This window comes from Strix uralensis, chromosome 2 (assembly GCF_047716275.1).
Source record: "Strix uralensis isolate ZFMK-TIS-50842 chromosome 2, bStrUra1, whole genome shotgun sequence".
In the NCBI taxonomy this organism is placed as follows: Eukaryota; Metazoa; Chordata; class Aves; order Strigiformes; family Strigidae; genus Strix; species Strix uralensis.
In genome coordinates this window covers 26,362,969-26,385,552 of record NC_133973.1, presented here as the reverse complement: position 1 = coordinate 26,385,552, position 22,584 = coordinate 26,362,969, and the positions used below count along the sequence as shown (strand labels likewise).

General features: G+C 37.6%; 1 protein-coding gene across 4 annotated transcripts in view; it reads right to left on the bottom strand.

Moving 5' to 3' along the window:
* Positions 1 to 22,584, bottom strand: part of USP25 (ubiquitin specific peptidase 25) — a 96,655-nt gene that overhangs the window by 8,092 nt on the left and 65,979 nt on the right. For 3 of the 4 annotated variants that reach the window (XM_074858106.1, XM_074858108.1, XM_074858109.1), the window contains 12 exons: positions 21,017 to 21,144; positions 20,173 to 20,268; positions 19,737 to 19,898; positions 17,738 to 17,946; positions 16,950 to 17,020; positions 13,058 to 13,286; positions 11,557 to 11,754; positions 9,972 to 10,111; positions 7,161 to 7,274; positions 5,180 to 5,275; positions 1,658 to 1,836; positions 412 to 490 (listed from right to left, as the gene is read on the bottom strand). In XM_074858106.1, the coding sequence (XP_074714207.1) occupies positions 412 to 490; positions 1,658 to 1,836; positions 5,180 to 5,275; positions 7,161 to 7,274; positions 9,972 to 10,111; positions 11,557 to 11,754; positions 13,058 to 13,286; positions 16,950 to 17,020; positions 17,738 to 17,946; positions 19,737 to 19,898; positions 20,173 to 20,268; positions 21,017 to 21,144 (1,701 nt within the window). The remainder of the gene's footprint in view (positions 1 to 411; positions 491 to 1,657; positions 1,837 to 5,179; positions 5,276 to 7,160; positions 7,275 to 9,971; positions 10,112 to 11,556; positions 11,755 to 13,057; positions 13,287 to 16,949; positions 17,021 to 17,737; positions 17,947 to 19,736; positions 19,899 to 20,172; positions 20,269 to 21,016; positions 21,145 to 22,584) is intronic. The other variant, XM_074858107.1, reaches the window with a different exon arrangement.

Below are 22,584 nucleotides of genomic sequence, written 5' to 3'. Positions count from 1 at the left end.
GGGGGAAAAGCACAAATGTAACTGTGCCCGTGACCCAGTTATCAAGATATGTAAGGCTGGGCTTAGACCACTCTCACTCCTTCACTGCCAGCTGTTTCTGACTAGAGAAAGCCAGTTGGCTCATATGGTGATTAGTTACAAAATACTGTTAGTCATGTCGAGACACATTAAGTAGTGAGGCCAGACTCAAACTTTACATTTATTTACAGCTCAAGTCATTGGAATTACAGATGTGGAAAAAAAACAGCTTTAGATCAATAGATCAGAGCATACTTCCTACCAATAAATGGTCCTTCAATAACCATTTTTAACTTCTCGGTATAAGACAAGAAGAAATTTGTGAAGGTAAAATTCAGCTTACTGATAACTATTTCACGTTACAATTTAATTTAAAGCATAAAAATTACTGACCTCATACTCCTCCATGTTTACTTCATCTGGCTTTATCATTTCAAGTTTAGCCTGAGCAACCTTCATTATGTTACGGCACCTTACAAAAAGCAACAAGAAACCATGGAGTATTACCGGAAATTCACAAAGGATATTATCCATACAAAGCAGCCTCAAACAATATAAGCTACAGCCTTATGCAAAACAGTATGAAAACATTATGGAAAATGTGCTTTTTATTATGCATGGTATAATCAGCAGGAGGGGACTGTCCTCGTTTAGCCAGGATAGGGTTAAGTTTCCCCAGCAGTGGGGGGGGAGCTCTAGCCGGGTTATTCAGATACCATGCTGACATCACATCCTGGCGTCGAAGCAAGACGGGTTAACACGTGTGTTATGCCATCGCGCTTCTCACTGCTGTATTGGTAGATAGTTTGCTCTGTTCATTGTTATTACTGTTATTGTTATTGTTGCTGTTTGTTGTGTTGCTGTTGCACTGTTGTATTAAACCTCTCCTTATCTCAGCCCCGGGGCTTTGTATTTCACTCCCTTTGTGGGGGAGGGACAGTGGCCGCGTGGTCTCAGACCCCGGCAGGGACTAAACCACCACAGGGACATACTTTCAAAGTACGTGTGATGGAGGCCTGTGCTATTTAAGAACTACTTCTTGTTTTATTTTGCTAAATTGCCACATTGGTCAGTCTTTCTTTTTAATTTAAAGTTCAGATGGCTTGTAACTCCCTGATACTTACTTTGCAGAAGTAACAGCAGAGGATTATTCACTACACAGAAATCAGAGTACTGTTCTCTACCTCTCCATTTATTTATTTCTTTAAATAGGTAAATATATGGAATTTTGAGTGGAAAAGAGACATTGTCTTGCTTTCAACTAAGTTACCCATCTAGCCTGTAAGGCTTTGCTGTCTACTGCTGGCTTTCAGGACAGTGAAGAAATGCAAGTTACACAGCCTTACACTGTGTTTTGAAAGAAGGTACAGAAATCTACATGCAAAATTATGACCAACACTGAGTATTTCCTTATTTCATAGCAATAGAAACCCAACTTCTTGTTTACTCTTTTTTATAGAGATTTTTATAAAGATGGTATTTTTTTTTTTACAAAATAGACCTGCAAGCTATTAACTAGAAGACAAACACACACACTAGCCTTCCCTCTACTGCATGCAATATCTGAAAACGAAGGGGCATCTCCACACATCAGAAAACATTTGTGAGGACAGGAAATGAGACATGCAGATCTTATTACCTTTCATCAAAGCTAAGATTGTGATCTCCAAACTGTTCCAGTAATGTTCTCTCAATTATCTTCTTTGGCGCCTGGTTTTGGATGAAGTAAACAATTGCATGACGCAAACGGTAATCACATTCAGGTGGTGGATCTTCCTGGGCTAACTTTAGCAAACGTGTGTATTCCAATTTAATTGCCTAAAAAATTTTAAAAATATATGTTATTCTTTCTGGCTTTTAACTCTTATATGTCACAGACACTAACATAATAATTTTTGTCCCATGGCCTTTTGCCTACAAAATAATTTAACCATTCCATAGTTCACCCTTCTAACAAGTCTGAACTACGCTAAAAAAATAACCAGACAAATACTGAAGTTGTTTCTGTCTCTCCCCAACTGTATCTTGCCAAAATCCCTGGTAGACCTTTATTTCAAAAGCAGTCCCAATCCTGTGCTACATCTCCCTGAGAGAAGGTTTACCCAATCCCCAGAGAGGCTTCTTTAAGCATTTACAGTCCAAAAGCAGTATAATAATTCAGACACTTTACTTAAAGGAATCGTCTAATATCTCTAAGGTAAAAAAAGGTACCTCTAATACATGGTTAAAATGCAAATACGTGAATAAACCAAATTCTACAGAAAGTTTAATGAACATGTATGGTTTTGGAAATGCTAAGCAAGAACAGAAAATGTTTTTCAACAAAAATCGAATTGTAGGATTTCTAAAAAATATAATACTTCAATACGAATAGTATTAGTCTCCTATAGGGCAGGATGGAGTCCTCACTGAGTCTTTTAGATCAACTTTAGAGGTCAGAAGTGTTTACTTTTCCAGCTTTGCCAGTACATTAGATTTTAATGAATATCATCTGTTATGTTCGTTAGATTTTATTCACTAAAACTATACAGCATGAACAAGAGCAATAATAATTAGAAAAATAGTGACAAATGTTAATGTCTTCCATAATTTATCTCTCAAAATAGGGAGGTGATCAGATTGTTTGCTAACACTAGACGTTGACTTGAAACAAGTGACTTAACCCAGTAGCTTCACACATTAGCAAAGTTTCAATACAACATATGCACAAAATAAAGCTCCAAAGCAAGCAGAAAAATACCCTGTTCAATATTTCAAATTCCTTTATGCTGAAATACCTGGCAGTAGCAGGTAACTTCTTGATGTTTAACTATCAGAAATCTGGGCTTACATCCTCTACTAATACACATTTTGTTTCGGGACTAAACATGTGGGTAGGATACTATTCATACAGGCCTAAACACAGAGCATGTAGAGAAATTTAAAACTTAAGAGAATGTTCTGCATCAATATTTTTAAATACTAATCATATGCATTATCATTAAAAAGGAAATTTGGGAGAACTGATTATAAATATCAAAAGCCACTGAGTTTCTACTATCTTACATCGGAACAAGTTCTACCATTAGAAAACCAACATGGATAACTACACAATTAAACCCTGTCTATCGCCAGAAACAAAAAACAATTGCTATTTGGCATTTAATTTTTCAGAGAATTACTCAGAAGTACGAAAAAATGCAACACAAACCCTACATTTTTATATACATTTCTAAACAAAATAAAATTGTATACTACAGATTCAGAAATCCTCTGTACAATGAAAAAAACACCACCATCTCTTTACCCAGAATACAGGAAAAAGGGATGGTAGAAAAAAGTACTACATGCTTTCACTTTTTCACTGAGAATGTTATATAAAGATCTTAAGGCAAACATTCTGCAAGGAACTGTCTATAAAGTTTAAAGAAGGATGATTGGAAAAGGTCATTGATCAAGAAATAGCTTAGTGGGTTCATATCAGTCACATCTCAAGTCTGAGATCTAAAAGGGGAGTGAAACCTTGGCAGTAACAATGACCCACACCAAATGGGTTTTACCTGGGTTACACTGAAATAAAGACATCATAGAAAAAAACCCCACAATCTTCTGTAAACACTCATTTTCTAAAAAACAAACACATGAAGAAACTCAAGAGTATAACAGTATTAAAAAATATCATAGAAGCCTTTACAATAGATCCAATGGAGTAACACGAGATTTTATCTGATGTTTCAAAATACGAATTTTGTTACTAAGATCATTTCATCTGCCTATGTTCATACTAACGTATTCCTCAAAAGTGAAGCATGTTCCACCTCTTCTACGTTACTGCAAACATGACTCAGCAGAAAAAGAGTAAGGAAACTTTTCTAGTCTCCAACAATTTAGCATCAGAACATTTTCTCAGAGACAAATTCTGTCCCTCGTAAAGTGAAAATGTTAAAGCATTCAAAATTAGAGACCGAAAAACACTTCCACTGAGCATTGTTTTGATAACTCTGAAGCACTGAATGGATTTTATTTAACTGCATTTCTGTTTTTAAATGATCAAAAGACCCTTCATCTTCAAAAAATAATTAGGTGTAATTAGACTTTCTGGTAACGAGTTTGATTTGATCAAATGAGGGGGTTTTTTCCAACTTAAAAAAAATAAGATTAACATCATTTCATTAAGTAATACATTTGAAAAAAATCACAACCCAGCACAGAATCCCAAACAAAATCTATTTCACTAAACAGAGGCCATGGCAGGTGTGTCTCCATTCCCTGAGGGCAGGCACCGTTAACAGACAGCCCTGCAAACAAGTGTTATGGTGACAACACTTCTCTAAGTATCCATTACAAAAACCCACACAGACAAACCAACCCGTAAGATTTCAACTTCCTTACCAAGGGGTTGGAGAATTTTTTGTTCGGCTGTTGTTTGTTTCTTTTGTTTTTTACAATTTCTTCTAGTCCAACTATGCCATAACAATTAAGAAAACAGGCTACAACTCAATAACAAGCAAGAAACTTCTTCCCTCTCTCCAAATCATATTTGAGAGGATTTTGCATCATGTCAAAGTAATTCCTTTCCTAATACCCTGAAAAAGATCATGAGCTAAAAATGCTCTGAAGTTTGTGTATTTAAGAAGACTAACACATTTTTAAATCTGGTATCACTGTGAAGAGTAATAACAACAAAAAGCCTAACATCTCATTCCCAGCAATAAAACACTGCATACATAAATAGACTGACATCCATGTAGTTACACAAAAGAAAGTAATTTAGATTTACTAAAAATCTTTTAAGGAGTACAAAACATGTCTTGGAAATAAACAACAAATGACTACACCCTGATGTCCCAAACAGTCTAGCAAAGGCATGGTTTTTGTTTCTAACGGGGAAAAAAATGCATATTCTTATTGATTACACATCTAGGTTTCATGTTAATTGCTACCACTATGAGAAAGCTAAAATGCAGAAAGGTATATAAGCTACTGATATCAAGGTAGTGTACTGCTGAATCAATAGGGAAATAGCTGTCTATTTTTCAGGGGAGAAATGTCTAAATGGATGATATCATAGAAGAGTACATATAAATGCTGAAACAGTCTTAATATGCATCAAAGGGTGAGGGAAGAAGGCATATCTAACAAGAAAAGTCAGAGGAGAAAAAGTTGAAAATGTTAGTTGTACCTTAAAGAACCCTGCTTCTGGCCCACACCTGTCATAAACATTCCTGGCTTTACCTATAGCCATGATAATACCTTGCATGTTCGGGGTCAGCATGACCTGCCACAAGGGATTTAAGGTAAAAGTTTTGAATGATTAATATTTTAATGACCAAATTCAATATGCTTTTAGTCTCATGCAAGATAAAAGCAACTTAATGCATGCATACATTGAAATGGCACGTTTCAATACAGATCTGGTGTGCATATTCTGCAAATCAGTCATGGCATGTGTATGTATTTTTACTGTAACAACATACGATTAAAGGAAGCTTACAAAAAAATATTGAAGAACTGTGTCAAATACAATTTAAAAGTTACATGGTCAAAACTTCCCAGGAAAGGAACATGCATTGTTCAGCATTAGTATCCATCAGAAACTGCCTGCATACTGACTAAGTGCTACCCATGACCACCAAAGGATTAAAAAAAAGTTTCAAGTAGAAAAATCACCCAATCACACTTTATATATACTATACAAAAAACATAGTAAACTACACTGCCTGTATTTTACGCATATTTCAACATCAAAATAAGGGACCATTGCTGCAAATGCTATTGGTCCCTGAAGCATTTGCAGACAAATTCTTAAAAATCAGACCCAAAACATTTAACAAACACAAAGTGAGACATAAGACTCATCTCGCAGCTATTCATATCAATTATATACAAACAATTTGATACATCTAGGTTACTCAGAAAGGCCTTTCTCCTTTGTTATCTGTGAGCAAAGAAAAACACTCACTCTCTCCTTGCCCAGGGTATGGCCAGCACAGCAACTGGCACAGCAACAGAAGTTGAAGAACCCTAAACTCTCCAGAAAAGTTTCCCACACATAAGAAAAATGTTAAAAAAAAGTGAATACACTTACAAAAGGAACAGGGAAATAGGGAAGAAAGTTACCATCCTCTAGAAAGATAATCGCATGGGGACAAGAGTAGAAAAAAAGAAAAAACCCAAAAAAGCAGGTCATTAGGTGAGGCTAAATCCTCATGTCTTTAAAGGTGGAGACTACACATCTGTGAGAAGCCAAACTCAGTGTGATGATGTCAATTAAATCATTTTGTTCCCTATCCCATACTCCCAGTTACCACTGATCACAATTACAGGGCAGAATGACCTGAAATACCCATTTGCCTAGGGAAGCAAAAGCTCCCCATAGCCCACAAGAACACATGCTCAGACACCTGAGAATACGGGCTGCACCAACACTGTTCCCAACCAAAACAAACATGGAGTAATCTGTGTCAAGGCAGGACAGTTTGATGACCCAGCAGTGTTGGTTTCTGCTGCTAAAATAGGGCAGCAGAAAATAATGTCTCTCAGGATACATGGGCATCTCATCTGTTCCTGAAGTAGTACTAGTTACACCCTCCACCCTGGGTCTGAACTGGGAAAAAAAGAATTCTGGGTTTTTTTTTGTTTTGTTTTTTTTTCTTGAGTTTTGGAAGAGTCAGCTCCACCAGCTATATCAGTTTCAGGTTATTTCCATGGATAATTTAATCCTTCAAGTCTGAAAAGCTTAACCTTGGCAAATAAGGGATCGGACTTGAACATTAGCTTTATTGGACTGACAAGAAAGCACAAACATTAAGAACATCACTCACTATCCTGTCACTTTTTAAATAATGTAGTAGTCCACAGTCTATCACCAGCATTTCAAAGGCTATCTGGCCTAACACAAACATTCAGCTTTCACAGCTAAAAAGACAAATGTACCTCCAGTGTAAATGGTACCATGCAAAGCGTGCCCAATTAGAATAGCTTGTGCCTTCCTTTCGTATTTCATTACAAATTAAGACATTGTTAAGGTTACAAATCGCTAAGCATTTAGTTTTGCAGAAATCTGTTAGGTGTCATAATGTGCCAACATGCCAAAAATTCTTATCAGGCAGCACAAGAAAGCACCGAGGAGGAGCGGTGCACACGACTGCAATCAAATGTACCTCATCGTCATAACCCCCCTCCTCTGACTCAATCACAAAAGTCCCTACATCAGGAATCGCCACCTCTACAACTCGCTGGTTAGGAGCTGGTTGAGCTGGGGCATTATCAGAGCTCTGCAGAAGAAAACCATTATCAGTATGTGTGGGGGGAAAAAAAATAATCAGAAAATAGAGATAATTATGGAGAGATGCAAACTGATAGGCTGATCAAGTTAAAATGATGTGCATTGCTGAAGTTCTGAAGAAAGTTATAAATATCACTTATAGGCTCTAACTGATTACAATTTCGTAACACTTAAAGCAGCACATTTTAAAATTAAGCCATAATTATTTAAAAGATTTCATTTGTTCTTTATTCACTAATTACATCTCTACAGGTTAGTATGCCAGTACTGCAACTCTAACATCCATTATACATTTAAGGCAGCTGTTAAAGGATGAGTCTGTGAACCACCATGTCTTTCCATACATTTCACCAAAAAATTACTAAATATATTTGAAGTATCTGATAAATTCATAATAAGGGATGGCAACAAGCCGAAGGCTAACATTTCCTGATGCTCTGGGGAAAAAAATACAAAAAGCCTCCAGCAATCAAAATATTTGAATATTTAAAGGTGCATTACATTCAACAGGTTTATTTTTTTAGAAGAGTAATTAGACAGAAAATCAGGGGAAGATTATGCTAGTCACTGAAATTCTTGCTATGCTAATTTTAAACAACAACGGAGGCAAATCTCAGCTCCTGTCCTCTATCACTGTATAACAGACAGTTTACAACATTTACAGAACTTAAACTTTGACTCTAATCAATGCAATCAGAGTGCCCTGCTACTTGTTCTGCAACTATTACAATAGTCTCATTTTTTAACAGAGATTCCAGAAACACATAGCATCTATTTACACCCAGCACTGTATAAATACAAAGGAAGACTGTGCAATCAGAGGCAGAAAAAAGGACAAAAGGGCAGAAACTGGACATAAGTGATCATGTGGTGACTAACATACAACCCTGTTACACGGCTTTCCTTCTCTTAAAATGGACAAAAAGTGAAGGAAAGAAATATGCCTGCATGTCAGAATGCATATGGAAGTAGAATAATTAAAAAGCATGCTGATACAAAGGAAGCACAATTCTGCCTAAGTTAAATTTGGGTATGCAGAGAGCAGCTTTTAAACATTAACAGAGTACTTTCAGATCAGCTAGAAATTGGCTTTAGATTCTAGCAGCTGAAATACATTTGTTTCTAAATAAAAGAGTTTGTAGTGTTTGGGTTTTTTTGGTTTTATTTTTAAAGAGCCATCCACCTCATTGCAGAACACTGCAGTGAAAATATTAGAATGAGACAACCCGCATCTGCCTCACTAAGCTTATCATGATGTTCCCCGCGTGGTTGCTCTTGTAAAGTCCTAAGGCCTATCACTGTGCAGTGTGACATTAGCCTAAACTAAAACACGGGATCCACAGAATCAAGTCTGCAAGATTCTTCCACATCCCACTGGGACAGATGCCCACGAACCCTAGAAAGAAGACAGCATCATGCAAGACATTTTATCATGGGTTTGGTATCTTCATAGCTACCCCTTCAGCTGGAGGTAACTCATATTAAACAGACTCCCACTAAGTTGTTCTATATTCTGAAAACTCAAAAAAGTCAGATATGCAGTAGCCTGAAGTATTAGTGGTAGAGCATCTTTTCATCCAGGGCTAGATTAGTTTCCTTGTTGGCTTTGATTTCAGTTTAGCAGAGAAAGCATGCTTCTCTGCTCTCCTGACACCACAGGAGAGGGGGATGGAAAACACGTCAGGTCTATGAGTCAGTAAGTTGTCACATCATTTTCAAAGTCTTTAAGAGGACTTTCCTGTTGGCCCCAAACGTATCTGTGGCTAGACTGCTTTCGTTTGATGAGGATTCATACCTGAACTTTGGAAGCATGCTTCAAATTTTGCACAGATCTAAATTGTTCATATCTCTACTGGTTACTAGGGGTGCCTAAGCTACACTGTATATTTTGAGTATTTTATCTTTACAGATACAGTTCCAAGACAGAAGCACGTATTGCTTCAATGGCACTTGCTTTTGTGGCAAATATATTGGTCATTTATTTCTATACTTCTAGGGAAGAAAAAAAAATGCTGAAAGAAAAAAACTGTTAAATATTGGTTTCATTATTAACTCATTAAGGTGTTAATTTCCAATTCCTGTCAGTATTTGTTGCATGAAGTGAAAACACCATAACCCAACACTAATTCTTAGAAGCCTTTTAAGTTAATATATGCATCTGATGAATCACAAAAAATAATTTTCATCAAGTTGTGAATTTGCATTAAAACTACAGAATATTGTTGAAAAAACCCTTATTTTTTGAAAGCTACTTTGACTTCCATAGGTCTTTCAAGGGAACTCAATTATAATCTTCTATTTCTCAGATAAAAACATGAATGTTTAAAGCAGTATTTTTCAAGTCTTTTACATAGAACATCAATGTTTACCCCTCAAAAATAAATGGAACCATCTAACATTTTGAAAAGATGGTGGGCACAAAAACGATTGTCATTTGAACAATATGCTGTACTCTTGACAAGTACTTTAATCACATAGAGGACATCTATCTTAGTATTTTTCTTCTACTACACCCATTACTATAGTACACGCTTTCTGGATGGACTTCAGCATTGGACAGTCTCTGAAGAAGCAACAATTTTCAGTTCAAAGTTTCTACGCACACCCCCTTTTTATCACCTAATATATCATTTCCACTTGAAAAATAAAAGCAAAAGAAGTATTTCAAGCTTCAAAATATCCTCACCGTATCCATTATAGCTTCTGGACCTCTATCTTCTTGTTCAGCTAAAGCTTTATTGATTGCTTGTACAGAATCTTCTTTTAAGTGCTTTGAAATATCAGTTCTTGATGGCTGCTCTAAATATTCGGGTTCTCCTGCTTGAACTTAGTGACAGAAATAAGATAACAATTTTTTGTGTTAACATGAGCGTGAATTTTGAATTGATTTATTTGGATCACTGTCTCAGATAAAGTAACCCACACAGAAAATGCAGGGTAGGTCACACCACTCACAAATACAACTTCAGACCAGTCTGTGTCTCAGGTCATTTTGAACACTTTCATATAAATGGATCCGTGATTTTATATTAGGAACAACAGATCTGTCGTGTCTATAGACCCATTAAAGCTCTTGAGTGAGGGGTGTTGATCACCTCTCGTATGGGGGATGACTGAGAACAAAAATGAGATTCTACTTGGACTTTCTGTGGGATACAGACAAAATATATGGTATGACCTACAGCCACTTGAGTACCAGATGTACTTTTACTTTGCGAAATAATCAACACACAATATTCTTCTGACTTAAGGGAAATGTCAAAGTCTCCCCCACTGAGGGCAATAAAATTGATTAGCATAAATAGTGTCTTCTATTCCTTACATGATGACAGCAAATTTTGGCAGACATAAAACATTCATTTAATACTTTCCATTACTTACAAAAGAACTAAAACCAGTCTCAAAGTGTTTGTGAAGTCAAAACATATAGAAGATGAAGTTACTCTCCACAGAGTTTGCAAAAGGAGAAATGTCAATAAATCACTGCACCTTTTACATTCAGTTTGTAGTCATAGATAGTCATGAGAAATGTATGCTCAGTCTTAATGACTCAAATACAACAAGAACATCTGGACAGCAGTCTCACTATACAAATCCATCATGTCATCTTTCACGTAATGTACATACAGCCTTCTGCAATAGAGCAAAAGGTGGATGTAACCTAAAACCTGACAGGTTTTTCTGTGTCAAAGCAGGCATATGTTTTATAGGCAGATTGCCAGTGGTCTTATTAGCTAGGTTCCTACCAGCACTGGCCTCACTGTTGCTGTTCAGAGCCTTTTCCACAGTTTTAACACCCTCGTTTTTACGTAATATTTCTTAAGTAGGCCCTACTATTGCTACCTATTCAATACATCACACCAAATAAATTATTCTTCTCTTCTAGTAGGTCTTCTACTCAATCACTCTGAATAGAGGAATATACATCACTTATGGACTCATAAATTCTCAAAACAGGTGAGACCAGTTAATCATTACCTATCTTAAAAAGCCAAAGTTCCTATGGAAAAGAAAATTAATTTAGTAAAAGCTAAGCACAACTGGTAGGGAAAAGGCAGAAGAACCAACAAATAATTTTTTTCTTTAAATCAAAAAAAAGGCAAAAAACCCCAGACTAAACTTCAAGTACAGTTATCCTGGCCAAGTAAATAGTTATAATTCAAGATTACACAAATTAACTTTTTCTTCCTTTCTTCAACTGCAAAACAAAATATAGAAAACCCAGTAATTTTTGGTTCTACTCTTATTATAAACAGGTAGAAGCAGCTAACCTGGAGCAGGTGAAGGTGCTGGTGCCCTGGGTATCTGAGATAACAACTTCTCCTGCTGTGCTTTCTGGGCAAGTTCTACATCCCATTCTTCAAGTTCTTTTTCAAAACGTTTATTGTCTTCCTTGACGTAATCTCTTAGATCAGAAGGTAGCGTGTCCATTCCAACAAGGATCTGTCCTGTTTCTTTGTTAAATTCCTCTGCAGTACCATGAAATATAAGTTTCAGAGAAAGAAAGAACAGGGGGAAAGAAAGTATGTTCAAGAAGTTTCCTCCAGTGAATTACTGGAAACATACAGTACAGCACCAAAACCCCAAAACTGTATTACTTTTAACTGGTTTTATTCTTTGTCAGGCACTCCTCTGCTACCAAGACGTACAGCTACTGCTCTTGTGATCTTTGGATTATACGTTCTTGGGCACCATCAGATCGCTGCCCTTTTGAAAGATGAGCCTTTTGGGCCATAAGCACCCTATGAATGTGAAGATTCAGGGAAGAACACTCACAAAAAAACCATCACACTTCGATTGCATTACTGCTGCATGGAGCTGTACACAACTCAACTTCCCAGCTGAAAAGAGAAAGCAGAGTGGGCCTACAGGGATTTGCGAAGTGAACTGATAAGAACACCAGCTACATTGAGTAACCTTCCTTTTTGCTTTGAGAACAGCCTCTGCAGGAGTATCCCAAATCTTAGGGGATCAATCAGCTGTAATTGTCCCCCAGCAAGCAGGCCTCAGATTTAGAGCAGCACAGCTACCCTACAGGCCCATAAATCCTATGGCTATAAGTCCACAACTAATCTGGCAATCTAGAAATGTCAAGTTAATATCGGTTCTCATTTAAAAACTGAAAAAATGCTCACCCTAGCTTTCTACCCTATGAAATAACAGGAACATGAAAATTTTCCACCACCTCTAATTGAATCTCTGGCCGTTTTCACAGTCAGTTCCCTAGCCACCATTATCAGGCCACACAACACTCACGCTAAGGGATCTTTGCCCTCTCTCCAAACACCTCCATACAAGCCTTATAGTTACATACTACTACATGACCTGAAAAAAAATTTCCCAATCCATGTATCACTTTGGTTTCACTTGTGGTTGGTAGGGCTAAGCTATTCATATTTCAATATATTACATAAAGCTTCAAGTTTCCACACTCCAGTAAAGTTCATCAGGGTTCTCAAGCTTATAAAAAAAAGCTACACGAGGATATTAATGTCAAGAGGCTCATATCACCTGGCTAAAATATTTACAAATTAGCAAACTTAGTTTATTTTGCTCTCTTAATAATGCTGAAACATTGACATTATCTTTATTAACCTAAAAGTTGAACAACCATTCCACCCACAAAAACAATCTAACAGTTATGAGCATAACTAGAGCTTTCAATAATTATTAAAACCATTTCAAAAAACTGGAAATCCATCTGAAAGAAGCTCGCTTTGTTAATATATTCAGCTATTCTATATCATGCAAAAATCTTATCCATAATATTACCTTGTATCAAGTATTGTTCCTTGTCATTGATATACATTAAACAATATGCACTGGCATTCCTGTAACCACCAAAAGAGTCCCGTTCCAACTCTTCCCAAGTTGACTTTGTCACAGAAATATCATTGTACTTCATCCATCTGTTCTGGTGGTGGTCATAAATATATGCCCAGTAGTGTCCTGCATTAGCTTGACCTTCATGAACTAGTACAGCATGCAACCTATAAGGAACCTTAAAAAACAGAACAAAAAACCCCAAAATGTCAAACTCTCCTTGCCAGCATTTAGTTCCTACTACCTGCCAGAAGTAATAGCTGCATTAAAGAAAAGTAGCAAAAAATAAAGGTAAACAGGATCAAAACATGACACAGAGGACAAACAAAAAGGTAAAACTAGCAACCCACTAAGCAAAATGACTTTGAACTATTTTACATACCACTACTAGTTACAAGAGATCTTAGAAACATTAGTAAGCCTATAGCATACATGTCTACTGTCTTTACTGTCAGGCATCCCCTTTTCTTAATTCCTTAATATTCCTACTTTCCTTGTACCTACAAAAAAACCCTCAAATATGTCAGCCTTGAGTGTCTATGATTTGCTCCACTTCCTGGTAAATTTGTCCTGAAGTCTGGAAAGGTATATGTAAATGCAAGAAATAAACTCTGGGCTTTCTACATGCCGGTAAGAGTTTATTTACAGGAATATCTGGGAGCTGAATACTTCCATTACCCAAAGGTAAAATTCTTAGAACAGGAATACAACTGTCTTTCCAGTATTTTAAATGTATCATTAAGAGCAGCATGGAACACATGAAGAGGTCCTCTACTCCTCCTGAGACAGACAAGGAAGATACTAGTTTCTAGGATCAATGTAAAAAGTATCCCAATGGTTTCATGTGTTCACTGACAAGTAAAAAAAAAAAAAAAAAAATGGGAAACTTAGTTTCTATGTAACTAGTTGGAAATCTGAAGGAGAGAGGGAGGGAGGCAGAATGAATGAGTGCTTCCTTACAAGTCTTTCAAAAGCATCTTAGTGATTGGCTCATTTTAACCTGCTGAAACAGCACATGCAACATAAAAGGGAAAACTGATCTTCCCTGCTAGGCATAGTATGCCTGAATGACAACAGCTCAGCTAGTATGAAAAAACCCAAACCATCTTTTATAGGTGTCACAGTCTGGACTGTAGATAAACAGCCTACTTACACAGTGTACTAAATATTTGTTGTAAATACCATTTGAGCACGACAATAATCAGTAACCATAAATACATACATAACCATGACTTGAGAAACTCCTTGAAGTTATTTTTAACCTGATCATCCTCTTCCAGGCTATATGGAAGTACTGGAGATTTTGAAACCCTGAACTGTAAAGCTGACTGCACTGCAGCTGGAATCAAAGTTTGTCATCCCAGAAACCAAACCGCACTGTAGACCTCCCAAACAAAAGAAGTATACACAGAAGAAATCCTAGCAAGTCCTTAAATCTGGATGCTCTGGGGTTTTTAACATCTGTTATCAAACCAGCGTGAAAGCCTTAAAACAAGCCCGTGACTATGCACATAAATATATGCGGATCCTGATTTTTAAAAAAAGGTGAGTGAAGTCTCTTTACACTCCAACAATAAAATTTCCTCACCCTAAAAAAGGGCATTAAAATCCCAGTTGAATTTAAATCATTTTACTTAAAACCATGCTAACTGGGTCAGCTTGAGGGCCTCTACCCCTTCCTCAAGCTCTGGAGAACCAGCTGTCAGTCATCCATGCTAAGCTTCCATGAAGGTTCCCCACAGAGGTCTGTGACTGGGGGGCAGGCAAGTTCAGTGCTGACAGGTGTCTCTTGTGATAAGCCATTACATCAACAGTAATTAACAGTATAGGGCAATACAACAAATAAATAGTTGGCATTAAACTTCTTAGCTTACACTTACTACTCATGAAACAGAAATGGAACTTCACCAACATTGTCACATGTAGCTACAGAGCAGCTTATATCAGACCTGATATATCAAAAATGATGTCCCACAGGAAGACCAGGTGGGTCTCATTTCCCTACAGCAAGTTCACTGAAGGGGGCAATAATCAAATAAGCAGCTGATAAAACCTATTCCCTCAGGAGAACATGACAAAATAAGAATTTTGGGAATATATTTCATATAACAATTTGATGAAGTTTTTATGGACAACTATAGTTTCCTTTGAATCAAAGGGGATACAAGAGATGAAGACTCCTTAAATAGTTCATACAAACACTAAGAAGTACCCTGCAAAAAAAAGCTTTCCTTAAAAAAAAAAAAACCAAAAACAAACCCTAGTTTTATGTGCCCAGGCCTTATCGATTCACAAAAGGAAAGCTTTCAGTCCTGCAATTGTATCATTCAGAGGAAAACATCAGTACTGTGAAACTGCTCCCAGAAAATGGGGCAACACTAAGCTATCCAGTCACGCAGATGCAGAGGTAGACAGGGGAAAGTAGACAGCTATATGCACCTGCCTCCTTCCTACTGTGCCAAAACACCCACCGGGACAAAACCATCTGAGCTGCAGAAGGGCAGCCTTCACTTCCAGCCTGTGATTTCAAATGGGTTCAGCACCTACTTGTTCCCTAACAACCATTTAACACACACCACCACTTTCAGGCATGGCACAGGAACCTCCTCTACAAGTCTATATACCATCTTCATCCTCCTCCGTTTCTGGAATTCTGTTTCAAAACAAAAACAAATTAAAAAATCTAGTCTACATTATACAAATCTGTACTAGGACAAAGTGTTTTAATAAATCTCCTTTTTCCATTGTAATGATTGCTGACTAATATCTTTGCCATCCAGAGATACTTCCTCCTACAACACCTAAGCCAACACAGGTAGACTATTTGGATGTGAGATCACAAAATTACTTAATTTTACTGCTAGATGACATGCAGCCTGTAGCCTTCCTGTTCCAACGTAAGTATTAAGGAAAAAAAATGCCTGCCGGTTGCAAGCCTAAAGAAAGGCATCTAGGGAAGTCTGCCTGAAATCCTTCACATCAGAGTTCAGCTGCCAGGAACTATTACAAGCGATGTACAAAATGAAAATGTACCTCAAGGAAAATTGTAAGCTGAACAGATCTGACTTGGAAGGAAAATAGTTCTCTCTACTAACATTAAGTAACAGAGAAAGTAATCCTTAAAGTCTGTCAAAGGGAGAGAACATAAGTATGTGAACATAAGAAACACCAGAGGAGCCATGACTCCATAGTAAAGCATTCTGAAAATGCTGTTCAGATTGCACAGCATGAGAATCTCTTTAAAAGGCAGCTCAGACTAACAGTCAAGGTTGTGACTGATACTAAGACTAGACAGAGTTTAAAAAAACCCAACAAAACCAAAACAAAAACAAAACAACAACAACAAAATCCCGCTGGCATTATTAACTACAAATTAAAATCAGGAGCCTTGAATTCCCAAGTATTAGTAGAGAAGTTGCAATACACAGTCGCAATAAGCATCGAAGTATAAAAATAGTTTCTTGTGACTAATGCTTTGGCACCTTAAAGCCATAAGATTACCTAGCAATATGGTCAAATCAGGGTGAGAAAATTTTATTGCGTTATACAAAAACTGAAGTTCTGCATTCAAGTCAAAAAAATGGATCAGAGGCAGAACATATTTGGGTTTTTCATTACAAAGTTGCTTAAACTTAAGTATGTCACCTGTAAAATATTGTAACGCTGTCTTTCATCTGACTGCATAATTAAAAGGTTTGCAAAACCCTTTGACTTTCCAATGAAATTTCTCAGACCACTACATATAGTTCTTGTATACTTGCTCTATTTTCAAGTATCTAAGAACTTTTATTCAAGTGACAAAAAGGATTATTTTGAATTCTCATGCAGAAATTGTACTTACTTGGACCATTGTTTTGTCAGAGTACATCAATTCAATTGTCCGATGTATTCTAGATATACTTTCTTGTAAATCTAAAAGAAAAATAAAAAAAGAAGCTCTCTTCCATGAGGCTGCATAATTGCACATGGCTACATCTTTATCTTATCTCATTAAAAGCCAAACAAGGGTACATTTCACGTTTGGTGCATCTGTTTATCTACCTACATGCCAAACACTAAACTTTCTTGGATGATAAAGCAGAGAGTGTGATTCGTGATATGCTGCTGCTTGTTTCCTACAGCTCAACCAAGCCCACCCCTTCTGGAGCAGCTGCTTCCCTTGTTTCCCCTCAGAGCAAAAGAACAGACCATAAGCTCTACCCACCTCAAAAAGCCTTCACTCAGAAACTTGCTGAATTTTCCCTTATGAAAGGGGTCGCTCTACCCTAAACACGCCTGCAGAGCACCGTCACAGCATGGGCCGAGCCGCTATCACACTGACAGCTCAGACACATCTGCAGAGACGTTCTTTGGCGTGGATCCCACTGTTGTTTCACTCTACTCCCAACACCACGCACCCAGAAACCTGCACTGAAACACCTGCGTACACTTTGCTCAATGCCCACCCAGTTTGCATCTTCAGTTTATATGCCTCCAGTCTACCACAATCTCTAACAGACTTCCCTTCCTATGAGCTAGGGACAAGTTTAGAAGTACGAAGCAAGCAGCACACATGGACATTAAGGCAGTTTCCCTCTCTTCCACAAATCCTTTCCAACAGCAAACGTATTCCCAAGCTTGTGACATTACCTCTAGTGTCATTCTCTACTTCAGTCCTCCAGCGATGTAAACAGCCTTCTAGGACAGACAGCTCTTCCTCAGTGATGTGCCTTGGTGCCGGATGCATTGGCAGATCAGGAGGAATTCGCGATTGTGTGAATGGTTTATGTATTACTGATCTTTGTACAGGAGATGTGCTTGGAACATCTGAAGATGAAGGTCCCTGCTGCTCTACTGTGCTACATTCATTCAAAACATGAAATACAAAAATTGAATCATTATGTACACAAACTAATAGCTACACCATAAAAATAAGCTTTTCATCTGAAAACAAAAATTTTAAAGGTAATCATTTCCTACAGTGCAATCCAGGAAAGGTACCTACAATATCAATGTGGAATTAGCATGTAAATTCTGAAAACTTTGTGGTGTACTACGTTAGCACAATAACAACTCTGGATGCCATTACCAAAGATAAAGGAATCTGAATTGGATCAGTCAAGCCACAGTTTGCTTTACTTGAAATGCTATTCACCACTGTCAAATAATATCATACAAGTAATCACTGTGGTCTGAAACATTTAGTGCCAAACTGCAGAGAGAAAAATCACAGCAGCTCGTCTTATGGCCCATTGACCATAAAATTCAATAAACAAGTTCTCCGTTTAGTAAGTTCTTCATGTGTCTTATGCCTAGCAAACTTTCTTTTTCCAATAGCCTACGTACAAATTAAGCTAACTGAATAGCAACAATGAAGGGACCTCTGATATTTATAGCACACTGGAAATTTAGCACCAAACCATCTAAACTTGTTCAAAACAAGTCTTCTCACTTAAACAGCAAAGCAGCCAAGCTTATGAGACTTCTACAAGAGCAGCAGAATATTAAAAATGAAACGGTGTTACAGATTTCCCACCTACATGTAATCATATAAATAACAGGAATCTGAAGATTTTTCTAGCAAGCCACTGACTCTTTACTTTGTGTACAGCATCATGATACAGACTGAGGAACCTGAATTCTTCAGTAGTTTAGAAAGTTCTGAGAACATCAAGAGCTAACAATGTGACAGCACATAACATGCTGTTGTGTTTCTACAGATTGACAAAAAAGTCTTACATTTTTACAGAACAAACTTCCTATATAGAAGTTTGAACAAAGTATATTACTTTTGATATTGTATCTCATGCAAGCAATGGTAGCTTTTAAAGTCTGCCTTCTCTTATCAATCATCACGATTTCTACTGGCATTATATCAGTAAGACATCGGAAATCTTCTTAAGGCTTTGTAGATTCATTTACTTCATTGTTCTAAACTACAGAGTTAACCATCTTGACTGGACGAGAACCTAGAACCCTACTTTCCAAATGCCATGTAAAAAGCTCTGTTGTAAACCGTTAGTGACCACCTAGTCAAGTCCTAACCTAAGTTAAACTCTATTAACTATTACTAATAGTTACTAGCTTTAATAATGAGAAAAATGACATTATTGGACCTTTGTATTTCCCTGATATTTTGGCTACTCTGTATTTAAAAATTCAGACTGTTATGTTCCTGACAACTTTGGTGAGAAGGGTAAGCTGCAACGGAGAAAAGGAACTTAATTCCCAGGCAAAATTTAATAGATAAATTGTACATCAGAAACCCTGAAGCTCTGTGGGACATCCATGCTGCCCAAATTCAAATTCTTAAACAATACATTTGGGATGCAGTGACCTCACCAGATACTGTGTCTATTCGGAATTGTAAGCAGAATTGTGCTTTGTTTGAAAATAGTAATTTTCCACCTAAAGACATTTTTATATGTACAGGAGACAAACCCAGTTTATTAACATTTCAGTTTGTTTATTCAAGTTTGTCATGCTTAAAAATACTTCTTGAAAGAGCAGAAACTTGCGCTATACCCCTTAGGAGATGCCTAGTTATCTTGTGAACAAAACAGTTAAACTTCCTGCCCTCTCTCAGCAGCTGGGTTTGCACCAAGGGAATGACTGGCCCCACTTTGGGAGAGCGGGAGGCAGCCCTTACCTGGGCGAGGTCTGGGCCGGCAACGTGCCGCTGGCAGGGGCACTAGCACCCAGGTCATCAACAGGAGACGTGCACACCGGCTTGCTGGAGGCAAACTCCAAGGCATACTGCAGGACATCTACCAAGGGGAATCGTTTAGGACCAGAACCATAGCTTAAATATCTGTTAACCATAAAATGTATTAATGCCATGACTCACAGATACCAAAAAAAAAAAAATTTCTGGTTGACTGCAATTAAACAAAACAAGCCTTTCCTAGCATGTTTCATGCATTAGAATCACTGTGCTTATACACAGTTTCCAAAGAAAACAGTAAAACAAGAGAAATACAGAAGGGAAATCTAGAGCAAATAGCTACACACAAAGTGTACAGTTGAAAGGAGTTATTCTATGTAGCCCATAATAATATATGCATTTACACAGTAATCTATAGTACCGTTCTAATCTCTGTTGTAAAACTGTGAGGTACTCTTTGAGTCTCTTGATTTCATCCCGTTTAATTCTTGTTATTTCTCTGTTTTTGTGCATATACCTGTAAAACATGAAATTCAGAAAGAGGTGTCAACCTATAGTATCCCAACACTGAAACAGAGGTCTGTACCCATCAGCCATACTGCTTAATGCTAACAAAAGCTCATGCTCTCTAGAACCAGCAACATATTAAGCAGTAGAACAGAACTGAGAAAAAAAATGGTAAACCCATTAAGCCAGAAGATGCTTCTTCGCAGTGTCAAAAGCTCTGTTCATACCATGGATGACAAACATGTATTAGAAAGCTTCTAAATTAAGTGGTTTAAGTAGCAGCCACACAGTAATACTCCTATTTCATTGTTTAGGCTCACAAATAACATTCAGTATCTAACTGAAAGCCATCATGGTATTTTACCTCTCCACATAAACTGCATGCACTGATGCCTAGAATCCTCTTCAAACCACACAGTCTGTCTGGAACACCATGAAATATCTGACTTCTCACCCTCTTTCCCAGATGGATCCATAAACAGTGTGTTTTTTCACAGTATTTAGCCCGTGTACACAACTACCTAGCAATCAAAGAGTGAAGTGCAAGCAGGTTTTGGCACAAAGCAGCAGTGTGTCTTAAATTGTCATTTATGTGTATTTTCTGAAACACATAAAACCCATGAAAATTTTAACCTGTCTAGCTAGAACATAAATTTACTGTGATTTAAGCAAGTATAAGATGCACCAGCAACTTTACCAAACTCATGAGATTTAATTTATATTCATACTAGGACTTTGTTGATAATATTATACTGTACCTGTCCAGATACAAAATTGGAGGAAACTCTAATTTGTTGTGTATCTTCTCTGGTCTCCCCAAAGCCTGATTAAACTCAAATCTTGATAGCTCAAAAGTTAAGACAGGAGGAAGCTCAGTGAACCAGTGCTGAACAAAAGAAAAACAGAAAACCCCATAATGAATGCCTTCCAATAGCAGAACTTTAGTAATATTGGTACAATACCTGGAGACTGACATAGCTATGGGAGAAATTGGGTTTAGAGGGTGGATCAGCATAAGCTTTCTGAAGTTCCCATCTTTCCCCTTCACTGTAAACAGAGACTATTTGTCACCCATGATGCATCAGAGCTTTTCAACTCATCTATCACTATTTGCATTAAAGCAGAGTAGACAGGAAGGCTTCTTCCTTTCACATTTGTCTCACTTGTCCTAAAAGCAGCCTATGCTTGAACCTACCTCTGCCTTGCCAGCTGTCCTGTTCTCTTTTAACTCTCCAATGCCACTGAAAGGGTTGTTTACACTTTATCAAGTGCTCTTCCCACTAGTCCCCTCAGACTCGACTTTCTGACCCTTTCATTCACCTGACATCACTCAAAGTTTCTAATGACCTCATCTGAAGCAGGACCACCCTCATCTGGGCTGGATCAGACAAGCTCCCTCAGCACTGTAAAATCAATACTTTTTCTTGAAATCTCCTCCATACTAACAATTTCTTCTGAAGTTTCTGCTCATGTCTGTAATCACTGCTAACCATCCATGGGCCAACCCCTGTTATCATCACCTTATCCTGGTTTTCTTTGAGTATTCAGTAGAGGTCTATCCTTAGTCCTCATTTCTTTAGTTATGTAATTTGTTTCTCAACAACAAGACAAATTCAGCTCCAATTCCAGCATTAGAGTTCCTTTTTTCTCTCCCAATTCTACAACATAAAACCCACAGTCTGTGCATTTAATGTATTTTGGATGTCTAACCATCAACTCAAGCTTTGCCAATTGCAGCAGACACCATTGCCACATATTTCTGACAACAGTGCTCATAGCCCAGATGTGGCATTTGACTTGGGGCTCACTTCAAGCTCATATCCAGCCAAATATCTTGAATAGCCTTTTCACACAATACCTCCAAGACAGCCTTTTCTTCCTGTGCTCATAGCTAAAATTTGGGTCCAGGTTCTCATCACTCCACACCTCAGTGCAGGGTTTCCTCTCTTCTCCTCTTGCCTGGAGTTAGCGCCCGTAGCCTTGTCACACTAACAGACTTCCAGGATGTTGCTGAATTTTCCCAGTTCATTGCCTTCAGCACCACTCCTCTCATCAGTTTACATGCAAAGTGAGCTGCCTTCCCATTTCTTGCCTATATCAGCTTCCACTAACCACCTTTTCAGTTTTAAAGAAGACAATCATGACTCTCTCTTGCAACAACTTCACACAGCAGTAAACCTCGATGTTAAAGTCAAAGCTACAACCACAACCCTTCCCCCTAAACCCGTTTTATTGCAAGACCCCCAAACCACTTAACAATGACTAAGATGCTGATGTGCTGAAGTTCAACCACCATGATGCTGACAAACATTATCTCATTTACCCC